We start from the raw sequence: 20,719 nt of genomic DNA, 5'->3' as shown, positions 1-20,719 counted from the left end.
GTGTGTGTGTGTGTGTGTTGATGTGCAGCAGGCAGAGTGGGTGTTATAAAGACAGCTATCAAACAATAAGCTCAAGTGAATCATCCCTCTCAGAGCCCTCTCTCAAAATGGAGAATTAAATAGCATTGCCTTGAGAGGTCTGGTCTGTCATTCGTTGTACTGAAATTGCTAGTGTGTGTTGGTGAGAGATATTAAAATCTCCCTTTATCAAACTATACTCCACCCTGTTAGATGCTCCTTAGTCTTTGTTTGATGATATGATGGCCCACATTACAAATTCATGTCATTTTACAGATATGTTAAAAGGTATCTGGTCCCGGAAAGTCAGCGACCGAGGATCTGCATTTGTTTGTCCTTTATGTTTAACTTCTCATTTTAAAAGCCGTTGGATCTTTGTGTTTTAAAAATTCAAATAAATCCATGTAATATAGCCTACACCTTCACAATAAATCCATTATTTATTTTAGACTGTTCTAGAGAAACAAGATAAGAAGAAAATGTAGTCTATTTCAGAAGAACAGAATAGCATACACTGAGTTGTCCTTATGTTAGGTCCTGATCTGGCTACGCCATATTGCTGTGTGCTACACTAAGCAGACAAGATTTCCTTAGAATTCAAAAAAATAAAGGGAACACTTAAACAACACATCCTAGATCTGAATGAAAGAAATAATCTTATTAAGTACTTTTTTCTTTACATAGTTGAATGTGCTGACAACAAAATCACACAAAAATAATCAATGGAAATCCAATTTATCAACCCATGGAGGTCTGGATTTGGAGTCACACTCAAAATTAAAGTGGAAAACCACACTACAGGCTGATCCAACTTTGATGTAATGTCCTTAAAACAAGTCAAAATGAGGCTCAGTAGTGTGTGTGGCCTCCACGTGCCTGTATGACCTCCCTACAATGCCTGGGCATGCTCCTGATGAGGTGGCGGATGGTCTCCTGAGGGATCTCCTCCCAGACCTGGACTAAAGCATCCGCCAACTCCTGGACAGTCTGTGGTGCAACGTGGCGTTGGTGGGTGGAGCGAGACATGATGTCCCAGATGTGCTCAATTGGATTCAGGTCTGGGGAACGGGCGGGTCAGTCCATAGCATCAATGCCTTCCTCTTGCAGGAACTGCTGACACACTCCAGCCACATGAGGTCTAGCATTGTCTTGCATTAGGAGGAACCCAGGGCCAACCGCACCAGCATATGGTCTCACAAGGGGTCTGAGGATCTCATCTCGGTACCTAATGGCAGTCAGGCTACCTCTGGCGAGCACATGGAGGGCTGTGCGGCCCCCCAAAGAAATGCCACCCCACACCATGACTGACCCACCACCAAACCGGTCATGCTGGAGGATGTTGCAGGCAGCAGAGCGTTCTCCACGGGCGTCTCCAGACTCTGTCACGTCCGTCACGTGCTCAGTGTGAACCTGCTTTCATCTGTGAAGAGCACAGGGCGCCAGTGGCGAATTTGCCAATCTTGGTGTTCTCTGGCAAATGCCAAACGTCCTGCACGGTGTTGGGCTGTAAGCACAACCCCCACCTGTGGACGTCGGGCCCTCATACCACCCTCATGGAGTCTGTTTCTGACCGTTTGAGCAGACACATGCACATTTGTGGCCTGCTGGAGGTCATTTTGCAGGGCTCTGGCAGTGCTCCTCCTGCTCCTCCTTGCACAAAGGCGGAGGTAGCGGTCCTGCTGCTGGGTTGTTGCCCTCCTACGGCCTCCTCCACGTCTCCTGATGTACTGGCCTGTCTCCTGGTAGCGCCTCCATGCTCTGGACACTACGCTGACAGACACAGCTCGCATTGATGTGCCATCCTGGATGAGTTGCACTACCTGAGCCACTTGTGTGGGTTGTAGACTCCGCCTCATGCTACCACTAGAGTGAAAGCACCGCCAGCATTCAAAAGTGACCAAAACATCAGCCAGGAAGCATAGGAACTGAGAAGTGGTCTGTGGTCCCCACCTGCAGAACCACTCCTTTATTCGGGGTGTCTTGCTAATTGCCTATAATTTCCACCTGTTGTCTATTCCATTTGCACAACAGCATGTGACATGTATTGTCAATCAGTGTTGCTTCCTAAGTGGACAGTTTGATTTCACAGAAGTGTGATTGACTTGGAGTTACATTGTGTTGTTTAAGTGTTCCCTTTATTTTTTGAGCAGTGAATAATAATTTCCACTTCTCCCTGGGTGCTGCAAGCTCCGAAGCACCTCTCACTCACATGGCTCTTCATCACGTGATCGGGTCTTTCTCACAGGCTACAAGTGAAGACAGACACATCGGCAAAGCAGCTGCGCACATCCTTATCCAATTCCGAGGTGCATATTGAAGATATTGGAAGAACTGTCCACATTTACTTTTTCAGCCAACAAGATGAGTCGGCCTAACGAACAGAAAAAGCACTAAGATCTAATATCCCCATAGTACAAAAGTTTACCTTTTCTATTCTGTGTGAGAAATAAATATTCCAAACATAGTCTGGGACAGTTGTGGGATGCGATAGATCCCAAATGAATACATCCACTAGCATCCCCAAAAATGTTTGACGCAATGTTGATAACCTAATAGTTTATTTCTTCTAGAGGTCGACCGATTAATCGGAATGGCCGATTAATTATGGCCGATTTCAAGTTTTCATAAATCGGTAATCGGTATTTTTGGACACCGATTTGCCTATTTTATTTTGTATTTTTATTTAACTAGGCATGTCAGTTAAGAACACGTTCTTATTTTCAATGACGGCCTAGGAACGGTGGGTTAACTGCCTTGTTCAGGGGCAGAACGACAGATTTTTACCTTGCCAGCTTGGGGATGCAACCTTATGGTTAACTAGTCCAACGCTCTAACCACCTGCTTTAAGTTGCACTCCACGAGGAGCCTGCCTGTTACGCGAATGCAGTAAGAAGCCAAGGTAAGTTGCTAGCTAGCATTAAACTTATCTTATAAAAAACAATCAATCAATCATAATCACTAGTTAACTACACATGGTTGATGATATTACTAGTTTATCTAGCCTGTCCTGCATGGCATATAATTGATGTGGTGCGGATTCGCGAAAAAGGACTGTCTTTGCTCCGACGTGTACCTAACCATAAACATCAATGCCTTTCTTAAAATCAATACACAAGTATATATTTTTAAACCTGCATATTTAGTTAATATTGCCTGCTAACATGAATTTCTTTTAACTAGGGAAAATGTGTCACTTCTCTTGCAAACAGAGTCAGGGTATATGCAGCAGTTTGGATCGTCTGGCTCGTTGCGAACTGTGAAGACTATTTCTTCCTAACAAAGACAGCCGACTTGGCCAAACGGGGGATGATTTAACAAAAGCGCATTTGCGAAAAAAGCACAATCGTTGCACGACTGTACCTAACTATAAACATCAATGCCTTTCTTAAAATCAATACACAGAAGTATATATTTTTAAACCTGCATATTTAGCCAAAAGAAATCCAGGTTAGCAGGCATTATTAACCAGGTGAAATTGTGTCAGTTCTCTTGCGTTCCTTGCACGCAGAATCAGGGTATATGCAACAGTTTGGTCCGCCTGGCTCGTTGCGAACTAATTTGCCACAATTTTACGTAATTATGACATAACATTGAAGGTTGCGCAATGTAACAGGAACATTTAGACTTATGGATGCCACCCGTTAGGTAAAATACGGAACGGTTCCGTATTTCACTGAAAGAATAAATGTGATAGTTTCCGGATTTGACCATATTAATGACCTAAGGCACATGTTTCTGTGTGTTATTATGTTATAATTAAGTCTATGATTTGATAGAGCAGTCTGACTGAGCGGTGGTAGTCACCAGCAGGCTCGTAAGCGTTCATTCAAAATAGCACTTTCGTACGTTTTGCCAGCAGCCCTTCGCAATGCATTGCGCTGTTTATGACTTCAAGCCTATCAACTCCCAAGATGAGGCTGGTGTAACCGATGTGAAATGGCTAGCTAGTTAGCCGGGTGCGCGCTAATAGCGTTTCAAACGTCACTCATTCTGAGACTTGGAGTAGTTGTTTCCCCTTGCTCTGCATGGGTAACGCTGCTTTGAGGGTGGCTGTTGTCGATGTGTTCATGGTTTGAGCCCAGGTAGGAGCGAGGAGAGGGACGGAAGCTATACTGTTACACTGGCAATACTAAAGTGCCTATAAGAACATCCAATAGTCAAAGGTATATGGAATACAAATCATATAGAGAGAAATAGTCCTATAATTCCTATAATAACTAAAAACTAAAACTTCTTACCTGGGAATATTGAAGACTCATGTTAAAAGGAACCACCAGCTTTCATATGTTCTCATGTTCTGAGCAAGGAACTTAAACGTTAGCTTTCTTACATGGCACATAATGCACTTTTACTTTCTTCTCCAACACTTTGTTTTTGCATTATTTAAACCAAATTGAACATGTTTCATTATTTATTTGAAGCTAAAGTGATTTTATTGATGTATTATATTAAGTAAAAATAAGTGTTCATTCAGTATTGTTGTAATTGTCATTATTACAAACAAATAAAACTTTTTTTTATAAATCAGCCGAGTAATCGGTATCGGCCTTTTTGGTCCTCCAATAATCGGTATCGAAAAATCACAATCGGTCGACCTCTAATTTCTTCATATTATAAGCGCAGCAATTTGCACACAGCAGTAGGCTATAAGCACAAATGTTTCATTAGCGGGAAAAGACCATTATCAAAAGTGACCGCAAATGTGATTATACATGTAATGCTTTTATTATGAAGGTGCATTTTTATGGTGAAAATGATCTTCCACAAACTTGAAACTCACGCGCTGCTTATGTATGCCAGTAAGGCTCTACACCCCATGTAAAGCGGATTAATGTGCTTAATTTTAAGAAGGTATTTGGCATCTTTAGTTGTGATACAAACCTTATCAAAACATATAGGCCTATGGGACTAGGCTACATGAGGTGCGCGAATATGATTCAAAAAATTCGCACAAAAAAAGGCATTGTTTCTTGCCTTACCCGGGGCATCATTCACAAGTGATTATGTATAATTCACAAGTGATAGGCTAATATTGTTACCCATCATACTATTCTTGATTTAATCGTGTCTTTACATATACTAAATTATGGGTGAAATTTGTTTTGATTTAGAATGGACCATTAATCATGCACCTTACTTGAAACAGGGGCAGGTGAAAAAAATACATCAATGCACTAAAATAGCGATTGGAGGGCACTTTTCCCGTGGTTCATTATCATGCCAGCCAAGTAGGCTATACTGCTGTTGTAAAGAGAAGCAATGTGCTTAATATTAGGGAAGTTGAGAAATAAATATAATAGGCCTCATGCAATTGCATAGCCCATAGAAATGTTGCGCAATATGAGGACATGGGCTCTCATTAAGTGTTTGATTAGATTTTCGATTACATTTGCATTGATGTCAGAGTGGTTAGAGAGACAATGGAGTGCGGAGTACCGTTGCAGTTAGCAAGTTTTGTAGGCTACTAATGACCATGAGCAGCATCAGAGTTTGGAGAAGCCTAATTACCGTGACTAAACGGTCACATGGAATTTGACTGCCTTCGTGACTCGTAATAATAATGCGGTCACCGTAACAGCCCTAGTCACCATCTCCAGTTTGTTCCACCCCACTTTATTTTGAGTAGGATTGCATCCTAAACGACACATCATTTGTAATATTATTGGTAGTAACCATCTGGACGTCACCGTGATACAGTCTACCCTGCTCAATGGGGGAGATTTTGCACTGCAAGCCAACAACACCGGGCAGCGTATACTTCACTCCTACTCGCCGCAGTAAGGAGATGAAAGAAGCTAGATCAGGGGTCTCCAACAGGTTGATCGCAAGCTACCAGCAGCTCGACAAACAATTCTGAAAGTGCATGTATTTTTCACCAAATACTGTCAAACAAATCTCAATTATCAGACAGCTCAAGCTCTATCCAATCAAATCCTCATTATCCCACCCTTAGCCAGAATTTGATTGAAAAGCACAATATCTGCCAAATAAGTTCCATTAATATTGCCCATGTATGTCCAGTACCAGTCAAAAGTTTGGACACCCCATCTCATTCAAGGGTTTTTGTTTTGATTATTTTCTACATTGTAGAATAATAGTGAAGACATCAAAACTATGAAATAACACATATGGAATCATGTAGTAAGCAAAGAAGTGTTAAACAAATCAAAATATATTTGAGATTTGAGATTGTTCAAAGTAGCCACCCTTTGCCTTGATGGCAGCTTTGTACACTCTTGGCATTCTCTCAACCAGCTTCATGAGGTAGTCACCTGGAATACATTTCAATTAACAGGTGTGCCTTGTTAAAAGTTAATTTGTGGAATTTCTTTCCTTCTTAATAAGTTTGAGCCAATCAGTTGTGTTGTGACAAGGTAGGGGTGGTATACAGAAGATAGTCCTATTTGGTAAAATACCAAGTCCATATTATGGCAAGAACAGCTCAAATAAACAGAGAAACAACAGTCCATCATTACTTCAAGACATGAAAGTCAGTTAATCCGGAAATTTTCAAGACCTTTGAAAATTTCTTCAAGTGCAGTCGCAAAAACCATCAAGTGCTATGATGAAACTGGCTCTCATGAGGACTGCCACAGAAAAGGAAGACCCAGAGTTACCTCTGCTGCAGAGGATAAGATCATTAGAGTCAACTGCACTTCAGATTGCAGCCCAAATAAATGCTTCACAGAGTTCAAGTAACAGACATCTCAACATCAACTGTTCAGAAGACACTGCGTGAATCAGGCCTTCATGGTCGAATTGCTGCAAAGAAACCACTACTAAAGGACACCAATAAGAAGAAGAGAGACTTGCTTGGGCCAAGAAACACGAGCAACGGACATTAGACCGGTAGAAATCTGTCCTTTTGGTCTGATGACTCCAAATTTGAGATTTTTGGTTCTAACCGCCATGTCTTTGTGAGATGCAGAGTAGGTGAACGAATTATCTCTGCATTTTACTTGGTTAGTCAATTAAGAACAGATTCTTATTTACATAACGGCCTACCCCAGCCAAACCCTAACCTGGACGATGCTGGGCCAATTGTGCGCCGCCCTATGGCACTCCCAATTACGGCCGGTTTTGCTACAGCCTGGAATCGAACCAGGGTCTGTAGTGACGCCTCTAGCACTGAGATGCAGTGCCTTAGACCGCTGCGCCACTCAAGGTGCATTGCTGGTGACACTGTCGGTTACTTATTTAGAATTCAAGGCACACTTAACCAGCATGGCTACCACAGCATTCTGTAGCGATACGCCATCCCATCTGATTTGCGCTTAGTGGGACCATCATTTGTTTTTCAACAGGACAATAACCCAACACACCTCCAGGCTGTGTAAGGGCTATTTGACCAAGAAGGAGAGTGATGGAGTGCTGCATCAGATGACCTGGCCTCCACAATCACCTGACCTCAACCCAAATGAGATGGCTTGGGATGAGTTGCACCGCAGAGTGAAGGAAAAGCAGCCAATAAGTGCATATGTGGGAACTCCTTCAAGACTGTTACAAAAGCATTACAGGTGACTACCTCATGAAGCTGGTTGAGAGAATGCCAAGCTGTCATCAAGGCAAAGGGTGGCTACTTTGAAGAATCTGAATATATTTAGATTTTTTTAACACATTTTTGGTTACTACATGATTCCACCTTGTTATTTCATGGTTTTGATATTGTCACTATTAATCTACAATGCAGAAAAAAGTAAAAATAAAGAAAAACCCTTGAATGAGTAGGTGTGTCTAAACTTTTAACTGGTACTGTACATGGTACTTTTATATAAAGCAATCAAATAATAAATTACCAAACATAAGCTCTTCAACCCCACCCCTTAGCCATTCTCAGCCCATCCCACCTATCACCATAGACCACCCTCATTTGGTTTCCATGTGCCATATTTTTTAAATTGTGCTGTTTTCCATACATTTTGAACCATTCTATTCGTATAGTACCAACAGATTGTGTGCTAAAGATGAAAACCTTTCCTACGAGTATTATTATATTATTTATTGGCTGATGGCTTCCCAAATCGCCCCACATCAATAAATTGGTTATAACAAACTCTGAATGTGACAATCAATGGGATGCAGAGGACATGACAAATAAACTTGAAAAAGGGGAATATTTACAGGTTGCTCAGGAGGTAAAGGGAAAGTCAGATGTGTGGAATAAATGTGACTAGTTGTGGAAAATACTTGAGATCAAGAATAATAAGGTAAGGAGCAAGCGCTGTGTGCATATTGTGTGTGTCAAACAGGTGCTGTATAGATTACAATATACTTTTTTTTTTAAATCGTTTTGAACAATGTAAACACTAAATCAAGTTTAAGCGTACCAGAGTCTGTTGTAACTTTGTTTGTTAAGCCTTTATTAAAGCAGACTGTAAAACAGTGGCATTCATTCATGAATGCAATTTTCAAAATGGAACAGTTTATTCTTGTTTAAGCCAATTATTCTAGGCTTGCTTTATTTTAAAACTAAAACGCTTGATTGCATTTCAAATCATGAATGACTCGTAATGCTGTGTGATAAGATTAAAAGAATGAATGATTGATACAGTAGCCTATAGAAGTTTTGAAATAAAGGCCGAAGTAAGTTACGGTATTAAGACTAAACAGGATGTGCTCTTAGCCCTACAGCTCAATGGTGGTTATACAAGGCTTCTATACTAAGCCAACTAATGATAATGACATTAATTATTATTATAATAATGAGATCAAGAAAAATTTGCGTTATTATTATAAATATAATTTTTGACAATTTGGAAGTGTAAACACTAAATAAATTATAAATATTACCAGAGTCTGTTCTAATGAAAAAAAAAAAGTGTAAAACCTTTATTACAGCAAAGGAAAAATTAAGAACAGCCTAATTTTTAAAAATTGTTTACTTGATATGTCATTGCATGAGGCTTGGTGTTCACAGAATCAGTAGGCTATTCATCAAACACTCAAACAGGCAACAGAAGCAGGTTCAGTCTTATTTCTGGAGATATATTGATGATTTATAAAGACAGGCACATTTAACAGTTAGGCTATGGATTATAGACCTAATTAAGTTTGCGTTTCCTCTCTCCTCACTTTTCTTAGACAATAAGGCAAGGGCTGTTTTCTCATCTCATTCTGCTGCTGCCTCCACGGCATTGTTCTCAACACCAATACGCCGGTTAACTTTGCTATTATGCACATAGCAACATGTTCTAGGAAAAGGTGCCAATTCAACAGCGCATTGATGTGTTTCAGAGCCGTGGAGAGTAGAGGTCGACCGATTACATCGGCATGGCCGATTAATTAGAGACGATTTCAAGTTTTCATAACAATCGGTAATCTGCATTTTTGGACGCTGATTATATTGCAATCCACGAGGAGACTGTGTGGCAGGCTGACCATCTGTTCCACGAGTGCAGCAAGGAGCCAAGGTAAGTTGCTAGCTAGCATTAAACTTATCTTATAAAAACAATCAATCTTAACATAACTAGTGATTAACTACACATGGTTGATGATACTACTAGTTTACCTAGCTTGTCCCACGTTGCATATAATCAATGCGGTGCCTGTTAATTTATCATTGAATCACAGCCTACTTCGCCAAACGGGTGATGATTTAACAAAAGCGCATTCGCGTCAGGGTATATGCAGCAGTTTGGACCGCCTGGATCGTTGCAAACTGTGTGAAGACCATTTCTCCCTAACAAAGACCGTAATTAATTTGCCAGAATTGTACATAATTATGACATAACATTGAAGGTTGTACAATGTAATAGCAATATTTAGACTTAGGGTTGCCACCTGTTCGATAAAATACGGAACGGTCTCGTATTTCACTGAAAGAATACATTTTTGTTTTCAAAATTATAGTTTCCGGATTTGACCATATTAATGACCTATGCCTTGGATTTGTGTGTTTATTATATTATAATTAAGTCTATGATTGGATATTTGATAGAGCAGTCTGACTGAGCAGTGGTAGGCAGCAGCAGGCTCGTAAGTATTCATTCAAACAGCACTTTCCAGCAGCTCTTCACAATGCTTGAAGCACAGAGCTGTTTATGACTTCAAGCCTATCAACTCCCATTTTTACATTTACGTCATTTAGCAGACGCTCTTATCCAGAGCGACTTACAAATTGGTGCATTCACCTTATGATATTCGAGATTAGGCTGGCAATAATATAGTGCCTATAAGAACGTCCAATAGTCAAAGGTATATGAAATACAAATCGTATAGAGAGATAAGTCCTATAATTCCTATAATAACTACAACCTAAAACATCTTACCTGGGAATATTGAAGACTCATGTTAAAAGGAACCACCAGCTTTCATATGTTCTCATGTTCTGAGCAAGGAACTTAAACGTTAGCTTTTTTACTTGGCACATATTGCACTTTTACTTTCTTCTCCAACACTTTGTTTTTGCATTATATAAACCAAATTAAACATGTTTCATTATTTATTTGAGACTAAGTTGATTTTATTTATGTATTATATTAAGTCAAAATAAAAGTGTCCATTCAGTATTGTTGTAATTGTCATTATTACAAATATATATTTAAAAATCCCCTGTCTTAGGTCAGTTAGGATCACCACTTTATTTTAAGAATGTAAAATGTCAGAATAATAGTAGAGAGAATGATTTATTTCAGCTTTTATTTCTTTCATCCCATCCCCAGTGGGGTCAGAAGTTTACATACACTCAATTAGTATTTGGTAGCGTTGCCTTTAAATTGTTTAACTTGGGTAAACGTTTTGTGTAGCCTCCACAAGCTTCCCACAATAAGTTGAGTGAATTTTGGCCCATTCCTCCTGACAGAGCTGGTGTAGCTGAGTCAGGTTTGTAGGCCTCCTTGCTCACGCACGCCTTTTCAGTTCTGCCCACAAATTTTCTATAGGATTGATGTCAGGGCTTTGTGATGGCCACTCTAATACCTTAACTTTGTTGTCCTTAAGCCATTTTGCCACAACTTTGGAAGTATGCTTGGGATCATTGTCCATTTGGAAGACCCATTTGCGACCAAGCTTTAACTTCCAGACTGAAATAACTACACACTCAATGTCAACAAAACAAAGGAGATGATCATGGACTTCAGGAAACAGCAGAGGGAGCAGCCCCCTATCCACATTGACGGGACAGTAGTGGAGAAGGTGGAGAGTTTTAAGTTCACATCACAGACAAACTGAAATGGTCCACCCACACAGACAGTGTGGTGAAGAATGCGCAGCAGCACCTCTTCAACCTCAGGAGGCTGAAGAAATTTGGCTTGTCATCAACAACACTCACAAACTTTTACAGATGCACAATCGAGAGCATCCTGTCCGGCTGTATCACCGCCTGGTACGGCAACTGCTCCGCCCACAACCGTAAGGCTCTCCAGAGGGTAGTGAGGTCTGCACAACGCATCACCGGGGGCAAACTACCTGCCCTCCAGGACACCTACAGCACCTGATGTCACAGGAAGGCCAATAAGATCAAGGACAACAACCCCCCGAGCCACTGCCTGTTCACCCCGCTATCATCCAGAAGGCGAGGTCAGTACAGGTGCATCAAAGCTGGGACCGAGAGACTGAAAAACAGCTTGTATCTCAAGGCCATCAGACTATTAAACAACCATCACTAACATTGAGTGGCTGCTGCCAACATACTGACTCATCTCTAGCCACTTTAATAATAAAAAATTAGATGTAATAAATGTATCACTAGCCACTTTAAACAATGCCACTTTATATAATGTTTACATACCCTACATTACTCATCTCATATGTATATACTGTACTCTATACCATCTACTGCATCTGGCCTATGCCATTCGGCCATCGCTCATCCATATATTTTTATGTACATATTCTTATTCATTCCTTTACACTTGTGTGTATAAGGTAGTTGTGAAATTGTTAGATTATTTGTTAGATATTACTGCATGATCGGAACTAGAAGCACAAGCATTTCGCTACACTCGCATTAACATCTGCTGACCATGTGTATGTGACAAATAACATTTGATTTGATGTCTTGAGATGTTGCTTCAATACATCCACATAATTTACCTTCATGATGCCATCTATTTTGTGAAGTGCACCAGTCCCTCCTGCAGAAAAGCACCCCCACAACATGATTCTGCCACCCCCATGCTTCACGGTTGGGATGGTGTTCTTCAGCTTGCAAGCCTCCCCCTTTTTCCTCCAAACATAATGGTTATTATGGTCAAACAGTTCTATTTTTGTTTCATCAGACCAGAGGACATTTCTCCAAAAAGCACGATCTTTGTCCCCATGTGCAGTTGCAAACCGTAGTCTGGCTTTTTTTAAAGGCAGTTTTGGAGCAGTGGCTTCTTCCTTGCAGGGCGGCCTTTCAGGTTATGTCGATATAGGACTTGTTTTACTGTGGATATAGATACTTTTGTATCTGTTTCCTCCACCATCTTCACAAGGTCCTTTGCTGTTGTTCTGAGACTGATCTGCACTTTTCGCACCAAAGTACGTTCATCTCTAGGAGACAGAATGCGTCTCCTTCCTGAGCGGTATGACGGCTGCGTGGTCCCATGGTGTTTATACTTGCGTACTATTGTTTGTACAGATGAACATGGTACCTTCAGGCGTTTGGAAATTGCTCCCAAGGATAAACCAGACTTGTGGAGGTCTACAATTTTTTTTCCTGAGGTCTTGGATGATTTATTTTGATTTTCCCATGATGTCAAGAAAAGAGGCACTGAGTTTGAAGGTAGGCCTTGAAATACATCCACAGGTATTAATGACAATTAGCCTATCAGAAGCTTCTAAAGCCATCATCATTTTCTAAGCTGTTTGAAGGCAGTCAATTTAGAGTATGTAAACTTCTGACCCACTGGAATTGTGATAGATTACAGACAGAGTGAATTATAAGTGAAATAAACTATTGATGGAAAAATGACTTGTGTCATGCACAAAGTAGATGCCCTAATCAACATGCCAAAACTATAGTTTGTTAACAAGAAAATTGTGGAGTGGTTGAAAAACAAATTTTAATGACTCCAACCTAAGTGTATGGATGGATAGATATATATATATACACACAAACACACACATATATATACACACACATACATACATACACACACCCCTGCTTTTTTTGGTCCTCCAATAAATCGGTCGACCTCTAGTGGAGAGCAACCGCTATCCAACGAGGCAGAACACGCTATTGTTATCAAATTAATTTTTTATTAGCGTTGCACCATTGTTCTTATGAAATATAACCATATACAATTTCAGTAGCACGTCTTAGACTGATTGACTGTGCCATCCCCACAGCCTCCACAATGGATCAGTCTAGTCTAGTTAGTGCGAATCAGACAGGTGTCTTGTACACCATGATATTATATAAAAAAAATGTTGCTACTGCTCGACTAAAGAAATCTTGGTCGACCAACAGCCTATTGACCAAACAATTGACCAGGACTAAATTGAGTCAGCCAAATCCTTTTTATCCTCATCAAACTTGGTGCAAAATCACGCCCACGGGTAACCTAGCAACATTCAAAGCCACGCTGATTGGTCAGAGTTCTTAAGTTCCCTGTGAGGAAGTAAATGTGCCTGAGAGGAAGAAAGCGCAAACGGGGAGTTGAGAGTTTGCTTGTGCCTGCCATACCACGAATTGTGGGAGACACGCAGTTTCCCGGCCTTGTTTGAAATGAGCTAAACGAAAAGCAAGCAACAAGTGACTCTGTAGATACAGTAGCTAACATTACATGATTGTCAGTAATTGTGAACCAATGGAGCTTGCTTTACCCATTCAGCTAGAGCTAGTTATGCAGCATCTCTTTTAGTTGCCAACTAGCCCAAATGTCAATAAGCTAAGTCTCTCAATAGTCCTTTCTTAAACACTTATATAACCACACTAAGCTAATGCTAGACAACACACACTACTAGACAGCTTCCATGTGAGAGAGACAGACTCGGTCTCGACCTTTAAGTCTTTATTTAAGACTCAACTCTTCAGTAGGTCCTATGATTGAGTGTAGTCTGGTCCAGAGGTGAGAAGGTGAACGGAAAGGCACTGGAGCGACGAACCGCCCTTGCTGTCTCTTCTTGGCCGGTTCCCCTCTCTCCACTGGGATTCTCTGCCTCTGACCCTATTACAGAAGCTGAGTCACTGGCTTACTAGTGCTCTTCCATGCCGTCCCTAGGAGGGGTGCATCACTTGAGTGGGTGGAGTCACTGACATGATCTTCCTGTCCGGGTTGGCGCCCCCTTGGGTTCGTGCCGTGGGGGAGATCTTTGTGGGCTTGTCTCAGGGTAATAAATTGGTGGTTTGCGGATAACCCTCTAGTGGTGTGGGGGCTGTGCTTTGGCAAAGTGGGTGGGGTTATATCCTGCTTGGTTGGCTCTGTCCGGGGGTATCGTCGGACGGGGCCACAGTTTCTCCCTACCCCTCCTGTCTCAGCCTCCAGTATCTATGCTGCAATAGTTTGTGTCGGAGGCTAGGGTCAGTCTTATGTCTGGTGTAATTATCCTGTCTTATCTGGTGTCCTTAGTGAATTTAAGTATGCTCCCTCTAATTCTCTCTCTCCTTCCCCTCCCGGAGGACCTGAGCCCTAGGACCATGCCCCAGGACTACCTGGCCTGATGGCACCTTGCTGTCCCCTGTCCATCTGGACATGCTGCTGCTCCAGTTTAAACTGTTCTGCCTGTGGCTATGGAACCCTGACCTGTTCACCGGACATGCTACCTTGTCCCGAACTTGCTACCTTGTCCCGGACCTGCTGTTTTCTACTCTCTCTCTCTCTCTCTCTCTCTACCGCACCTGCTGTCTCAAACTCTGAATGCACGGCTATGAAAAGCCAACTGACATTTACTCCTGAGGTGCTGACCTGTTGCACCCTCTACAACCACTGTGATTATTATTATTTGACCCTGCTGGCCATCTATGAACGTTTGAACATCTTGGCCATGTACTGTTATAATCTCCACCCGGCACAGCCAGAAGAGGACTGGCCACCTCTCAGAGCCTGGTTCCTCTCTAGGTTTGTTCCTAGGTTCCTGCATTCTAGGGAGTTTTTCCTAGCCACTGTGCTTCTACATCTGCATTGCTTGCTGTTTTAGGCTGGGTTTCTGTATAGCACTTTGTGACATTGGCTGATGTAAAAAGGGCTTTATAAATACATTTGATTGATTGATAACACTTGTCTGCCAAGCATTCAAATAACAAAAATTAAATAAAAGTCTGCACAGCTTACCTACCTCCAAAAACAACGCAACTATCAACATGATGTTGATGCTATCCATCTGGTCAGTGAGACTGGCTTCAATCACTCACAAAAAAAAAATCTACATAGTTCAATGCAACTTCATATACAAATTCGGGAAAAGCAAGGCTGGCAATGTTTTGGTGGTGATTCTCTCTAGTTCCTCCATCTCTCGCGCGCCTTTACTTCGTCAGTGAACAACCGGACTCTGACCAATCAGCGCGGCGTTAAATGTTGCTAGGTTTCTCGTGGGCGTGGTTTTGCACCCCTGGCGTGGACAGTTTTGGACGACTGACTGAACCACTGACTCGCTGCGCGACAAACGTCATCAATTTAGGCGCTAGGCGTGTCTGTACAGCTTCTCCCTCAGCAAATACTAATACTGCTTGCTAATAAGATTATCGTCAGCCAAAGCTAAAACACATGTTTTACCCACAACTGGCCATTTAACCTAAATAGAACGTTAGCTAGATGGAAGCTCATCAAAACTGAAAACTAGTCGTTGCAAGTTTCCAAAAATGACAATCATCAATGAAGCTTTGGCACGCGCTGTACTTACCCTCAAAGCTGCGAGGTCGATGTCATCCAAGCTTCGTGTGGGGGCGTTTTCGGACATACTGGCAAAAGTAGTAAATTAGTAAAAAAAAGTAGCAACCGGTAGAAAATCCAGGTGGCCCGATGTTTAATTTAGCTGTGTCCTGCACTGTCAGGTCCCACTCAGACAGATATGGGGGTACCTTATGAGACTTGACTTGCTAACATAAACAACCAGACGCAAAAACGGCAAGGCGAAATGCAGTTAGCTAGCAAGCTAGTCCCATTGCGTTAGAGACCCAATATTGTGCTGCACTCTATGCGTTCATTTTGGCAATATTAATACGTATATGTTGCATGACAATTCCAACGAGGTGGTCGTCTACATATACTTTGAACGTTTAACTACACGATACAACTATAATGTTTGTGAGATTAAACAAAAGTTAGAATAAGTAGCTAGCTAAGTTACCTGGCTAGGTAGCTAGCTGATGGCTAAATAATAACAGCGCAATAATACAAAGGTGGTCTGCAGCAGAGGTGTTAACGTTATCTAGCTAGCTACCCACGCACAAATCAGAAATAAGATTTATTTGGAATAAGCTTGCATTCTAGCTGGCCGTAATTCGCGTCCTGCAGAGACTTAATGTTCCACAAATGACGTAGCAAGCAAATGGCGCGGTCGGTATATCATATGTAGCCAGCTAGCTACGTCGAATGTCCGACATTCGATATCTGAACACAAACTTTCACTCCTTTCGCGTTGACACAGATCGCGCCTTGCACTGCCTGTACCGACGGTGAAAAAAAGCAGTTTCTGTACGGATCCAATTGTACGAATTTGAGCTGGTTCGTACTTCTACATATATACTTTAGTTAAGAGTATAGTTGATACCATCCAAGTAATTTCCCGACATACAGTCCATAAACTATTTCATCGCCATGTTTTGGTAACGTTAGCCCTGTTCGTCTGTGTGGTCGGCTATGACGTCCCTTTACAGCAAGTGTGCATCTATACACACACACACAACACCCTTTCCTCTCGACTTTTTTTTTTCTCTCTCTCTTCCCACTCCCTACTCCGAAGAGTGCTACGGTACTGCATCGGGGACAAATAACCTGAGAGATGATCAGTAAACATACATATTACTGCAGCTGCCTTGGCCTGTAGGCTAGCCTAGTGTTTACCTGGCTGACTGGGACAATCACACATGGATTGACATGAGACCCAAAAACCAGAGGCAAATGAACTAATACTGTTCACATTACAACTTATAAAAATGTTTATTAAATGTTAAAAGATAACTACATTCGTACAGATGACAATTTTGAAAAATAAAAACCTATCGACTATAGCCTAGTTATTCTAATAATTAAGTGATCAGGCTGGTCTCGTAGACTAGACGTAACAAAGTAAACGAAAATCCGGGACACTCGTTTAATTAGTATATTTTTCTCAATTTAAATGTAACCTTTATTTAACTAGGCAAGTCAGTCAAGAACAAATTCTTATTTACAATGGACGGCCAAACCCGGATGACGCTGGGACCAATTGTGCGCAGCCCTATGGGATATGTTATGTTTAGTATGGTTACAAAAGACATGTAACTTAATAAAGCAAATATGAAAGGAGGGTGGATGGGTGGGTGCCACCTAGCTAACGTTAGCCACAACAAATTGGAATTCGTAACATATATGTATTGAACATTTGTAACATATGAAATGGACATCCACAAATTAATGCATTCCATACCAAATATACTAATTTGAGCATCCCAGATTTTCGATTACTATGTTACGTCTACCCCTGAGTCCAGGTTGCAGGCATACATACATTTAATGCACATTAAAAATGTTAAAATAGTGAAAGTTAGACCTACATGGTTTAAAAATAAGTAGAAAATACTTCAGTCATATAAATGTTAAAGAGCTACAACTCCCCTTCTTTCAACATAAAGTAGTATGGTGAATATAATTAACAGAAACAGTACGTGGGAATTCAGAAGTTAAATACAATTCCCTTTCGACTTACTGTGCCGGTGGGCAGGACAGGTGGTCATTATGAGAGGGGGGATTTGAGACAAAATATCTAAAGTATCGTATTATTAAACAGACTTTCCAAATGTGGGTCTGTTGTAGACCCACTTCCTCTTTGCTTACCTCATGTCAAAATAAAAAGTCCTGCACATGCTCCATATCTGGACAAAAAAAATTATAATTTGTGGTGGACTTTTCTTTTGACATGAGGTAAGCAGAGAAGAAGTGGTTCTACAACAGACCCACATTTGGAAAGTCTGTTTAATAATACGATACTTTAGATATTTTGTCTCAATTTCCTCCTGTAATAATTACCAACTGTCCTACACATATCCACAGTAAGTTGAAATTGAATTGTATTTAAAGTCTGGCTTCCCACCAACTGTTTTTGTGCAATACAATTGAAAGCAACGCTAGTGTATGTAAACACACCCGAGTTGCTAAAAGCACCTGTAGTAGTGGTGGTGGTAGAAGCAGTATCACAAAATAAATGTTACGATTTCAGTTAGTCACCTTTTCCTTGATCAAAACTGTCAAAATTACTCATCCCATCCAAGATTAGAAACTGTGCTTTACAAAAACATTTTTTTCTTTGCTCCCCTTTTTCAAAATGTAGTGGAATGTTCTGGACCACTGACAACAGGGTAAGTTAGTAACAATAATTCACTTGGTTGCCATGGTGACAGCAAAAAGACGCAACAATTAAAGCACGCCAGAAACACCCCTGAATATCTTTTTCTCATTCCCCTCTATTCGCCCCATATGGTCCTTTGTCTTCCTCTTTCGTCATTGCCTATCTTGCAAATCCAATGACCCTCCTTCTACAAGATTTTGCTAGGCCACCTCGTCTTCCATTTTTTTCATATACCTCTGTCTGATTCAGTCTATCGCTCATCTGTCCTTTCCTCTTTCGGCCACAATCTAGTCAGCTCTTTATAACCGTCACCATAACAACCACAAATGTTCTGACAGATTTGCTGGCACTGCATGGAGAGTGGAAGCGAGAGGCAGAGAGAGAGAGGCAGAGGGAGAGAGAGGCTGAGAGAGACAGAGAGAGGAGCTATCCACCCACAACCTTGCAACAATAAATGTACGCAATGTTCCTAAATCATCTGAGACTCTTGACTTCTGATCTCCATCCCTCCTCCTGCCTCTCATACAGTGGCATTCTGTTCCTGTTATGTTCTATATTGGCAGACTCGTACCTAAGACCTTTAAAAAAGGAAATACTCAGGTTCAGTATTATATTAACAAACAAATTTGGTCAGTTGAGTGTGGCAATGATCCAACATTATAAAAATGTACATGTGACATTAAAACAGTGGTAATCCTTCAAATAGCCATGTCTCAAAGTCACTTGGAGCACAGAAAAGGCTCATAATGCGTTAGTATACATCAGGAATCAACTAAATTCAGCCACGGGCCGTTTTTTTCTTGAGTGGATGGTTAGGGGGCCGGAACATAATTAAAAATAATTTGTAGACTGCAAATTGACCACAAGATGCCCAAACAGATATAACATTAGACAAAAACAATCATTTTAAACCTTGCCAACATTTGTATACAATCACATTCCAGGAGCACATTCCTAATATTGAGTTGCACCCCCCTTTGCGCCTCAGAAAAGCCTCAATTCATCGGGGCATGGACTATACAAGGTGTTGAAAGTGTTCCATAGGGATGCTGACCCATGTTGACTCCAATGCTTCCCAGTTGTGTCAAGTTGGCTGGATGACCTTTGGGTGGTGGACCATTCTTGATACACACAGGAAACTGTTGAACATCAAAAAACCAGCAGCGTTGCTGTTCTTGACACACTCAAACTGGTGCGCCTGGCCCCTATCATACCTCGCTCAAAGGCAGTTGCACATTCACCCTCTGAATGGTACACACACAATCTATGTCTCAATTCTCTCAACGCTTAAAAATCCTCCTTTAACCCGTCTCCTCCCCTTCATCTACACTGATTGAAGTGGATTTAACAAGTGACATCAATAAGGGATTATAGCTTTCACCTGGTCAGTCTGTCATGGAAAGAGCAGGTGTTCCTAATGTTTTATACACTGTGGATCTCTCTCCATTATGCGTGGGAATACCTTGGAACAGATTTCCAAAATTAAAATCACTTGGAGCTGATTTGCTGGTGTTTTTAACAGTCTTTTGTGTCCCCAAAAAATATATATTTTAATTTATTTACTCAGAAAACATGGGGGGGGCCAAATAAAATTACCTGTGGGCCGCCAATTGGGGAACCCTGGGATACATTATCATCTGGTTTGTTTTGAAATGTTTCACCGTTTTAACAGAGTTAAAATCCACTCTGTATCAACAGCTATGTAAAAATCTTGCATATAATTGCATTCTTCGTAGACACATCTGTTAGTGTTTTTTTAGCTAGGTCAGTTTAGAATACATTTTGTTCCAATCTTTTTAATTAACAATGGCGTGGTATTTGGCAAAGGTGATACAATCTATAAAGCTCTCCCCTGCTGTACTGGGATATTTCAGTGTCATCCTGGCTCTTGTGGCTGGTAGCCTGGTACTCTTATGTCCAGAGTCCTGTAGGAGCCATGCCCTCCTTGCTGCCCAGTGGGGGGAGCAGACTCTCCTCTGACAGGAAGTTGAGGGGGAAGTGGACAAGTAGCCCCCTGATGGCCGCCAGCTCCTCTTTAGCCTGTTGGGGGTCTGTGTCACACAGGCGCTCTATGCCTGAATGCTCCTTCAGCGCCCTCATGCTGTGGACAGAGTTGCAGGGGAGGCAGCGGAAGACCTGTTCCAGGTAAAAGGAAAGGAAAGTAACAGTCAAGGGGAAAGGTGAGCAGCAGTGAGGACAGGGAGGGAGGTTAAAGGGAAAGAGACTAATAACGATGCACATGAAAAAGAGATCCAAACATAGCATTTAGTTGTATTAATTTACATTTATA

At 41.3% G+C, this 20,719-nt stretch overlaps 2 protein-coding genes across 9 annotated transcripts in view; both read right to left on the bottom strand.

Moving 5' to 3' along the window:
• mink1 (misshapen-like kinase 1) overlaps nt 1-16,933 on the bottom strand; it is a 59,606-nt gene extending 42,673 nt beyond the window's left edge. For 4 of the 7 annotated variants that reach the window (XM_014197475.2, XM_014197476.2, XM_014197478.2 and 1 more), the window contains exon 1: nt 15,784-16,928. In XM_014197475.2, coding sequence (XP_014052950.1) covers nt 15,784-15,840 — 57 coding nt within the window. In that variant the 5' untranslated portion in view covers nt 15,841-16,928. Of the gene's footprint in view, nt 1-15,783 lie in introns of all 7 variants that reach the window. The other 3 variants (XM_014197479.2, XM_014197480.2, XM_014197481.2) reach the window with 3 other exon arrangements.
• An 84-nt stretch (nt 16,934-17,017) lies between these two features.
• LOC106603602 (phospholipase D2) overlaps nt 17,018-20,719 on the bottom strand; it is a 34,871-nt gene continuing 31,169 nt past the window's right edge. For both annotated transcript variants that reach the window (XM_014197485.2, XM_014197486.2), the window contains one exon: nt 17,018-20,565. In XM_014197485.2, the coding sequence (XP_014052960.2) occupies nt 20,341-20,565 (225 nt within the window). In that variant the 3' untranslated portion in view covers nt 17,018-20,340. The remainder of the gene's footprint in view (nt 20,566-20,719) is intronic.

This window comes from Salmo salar, chromosome ssa04, assembly GCF_905237065.1.
Source record: "Salmo salar chromosome ssa04, Ssal_v3.1, whole genome shotgun sequence".
In the NCBI taxonomy this organism is placed as follows: domain Eukaryota; kingdom Metazoa; phylum Chordata; class Actinopteri; order Salmoniformes; family Salmonidae; genus Salmo; species Salmo salar.
This window is presented reverse-complemented; position numbering and strand designations above follow the sequence as displayed.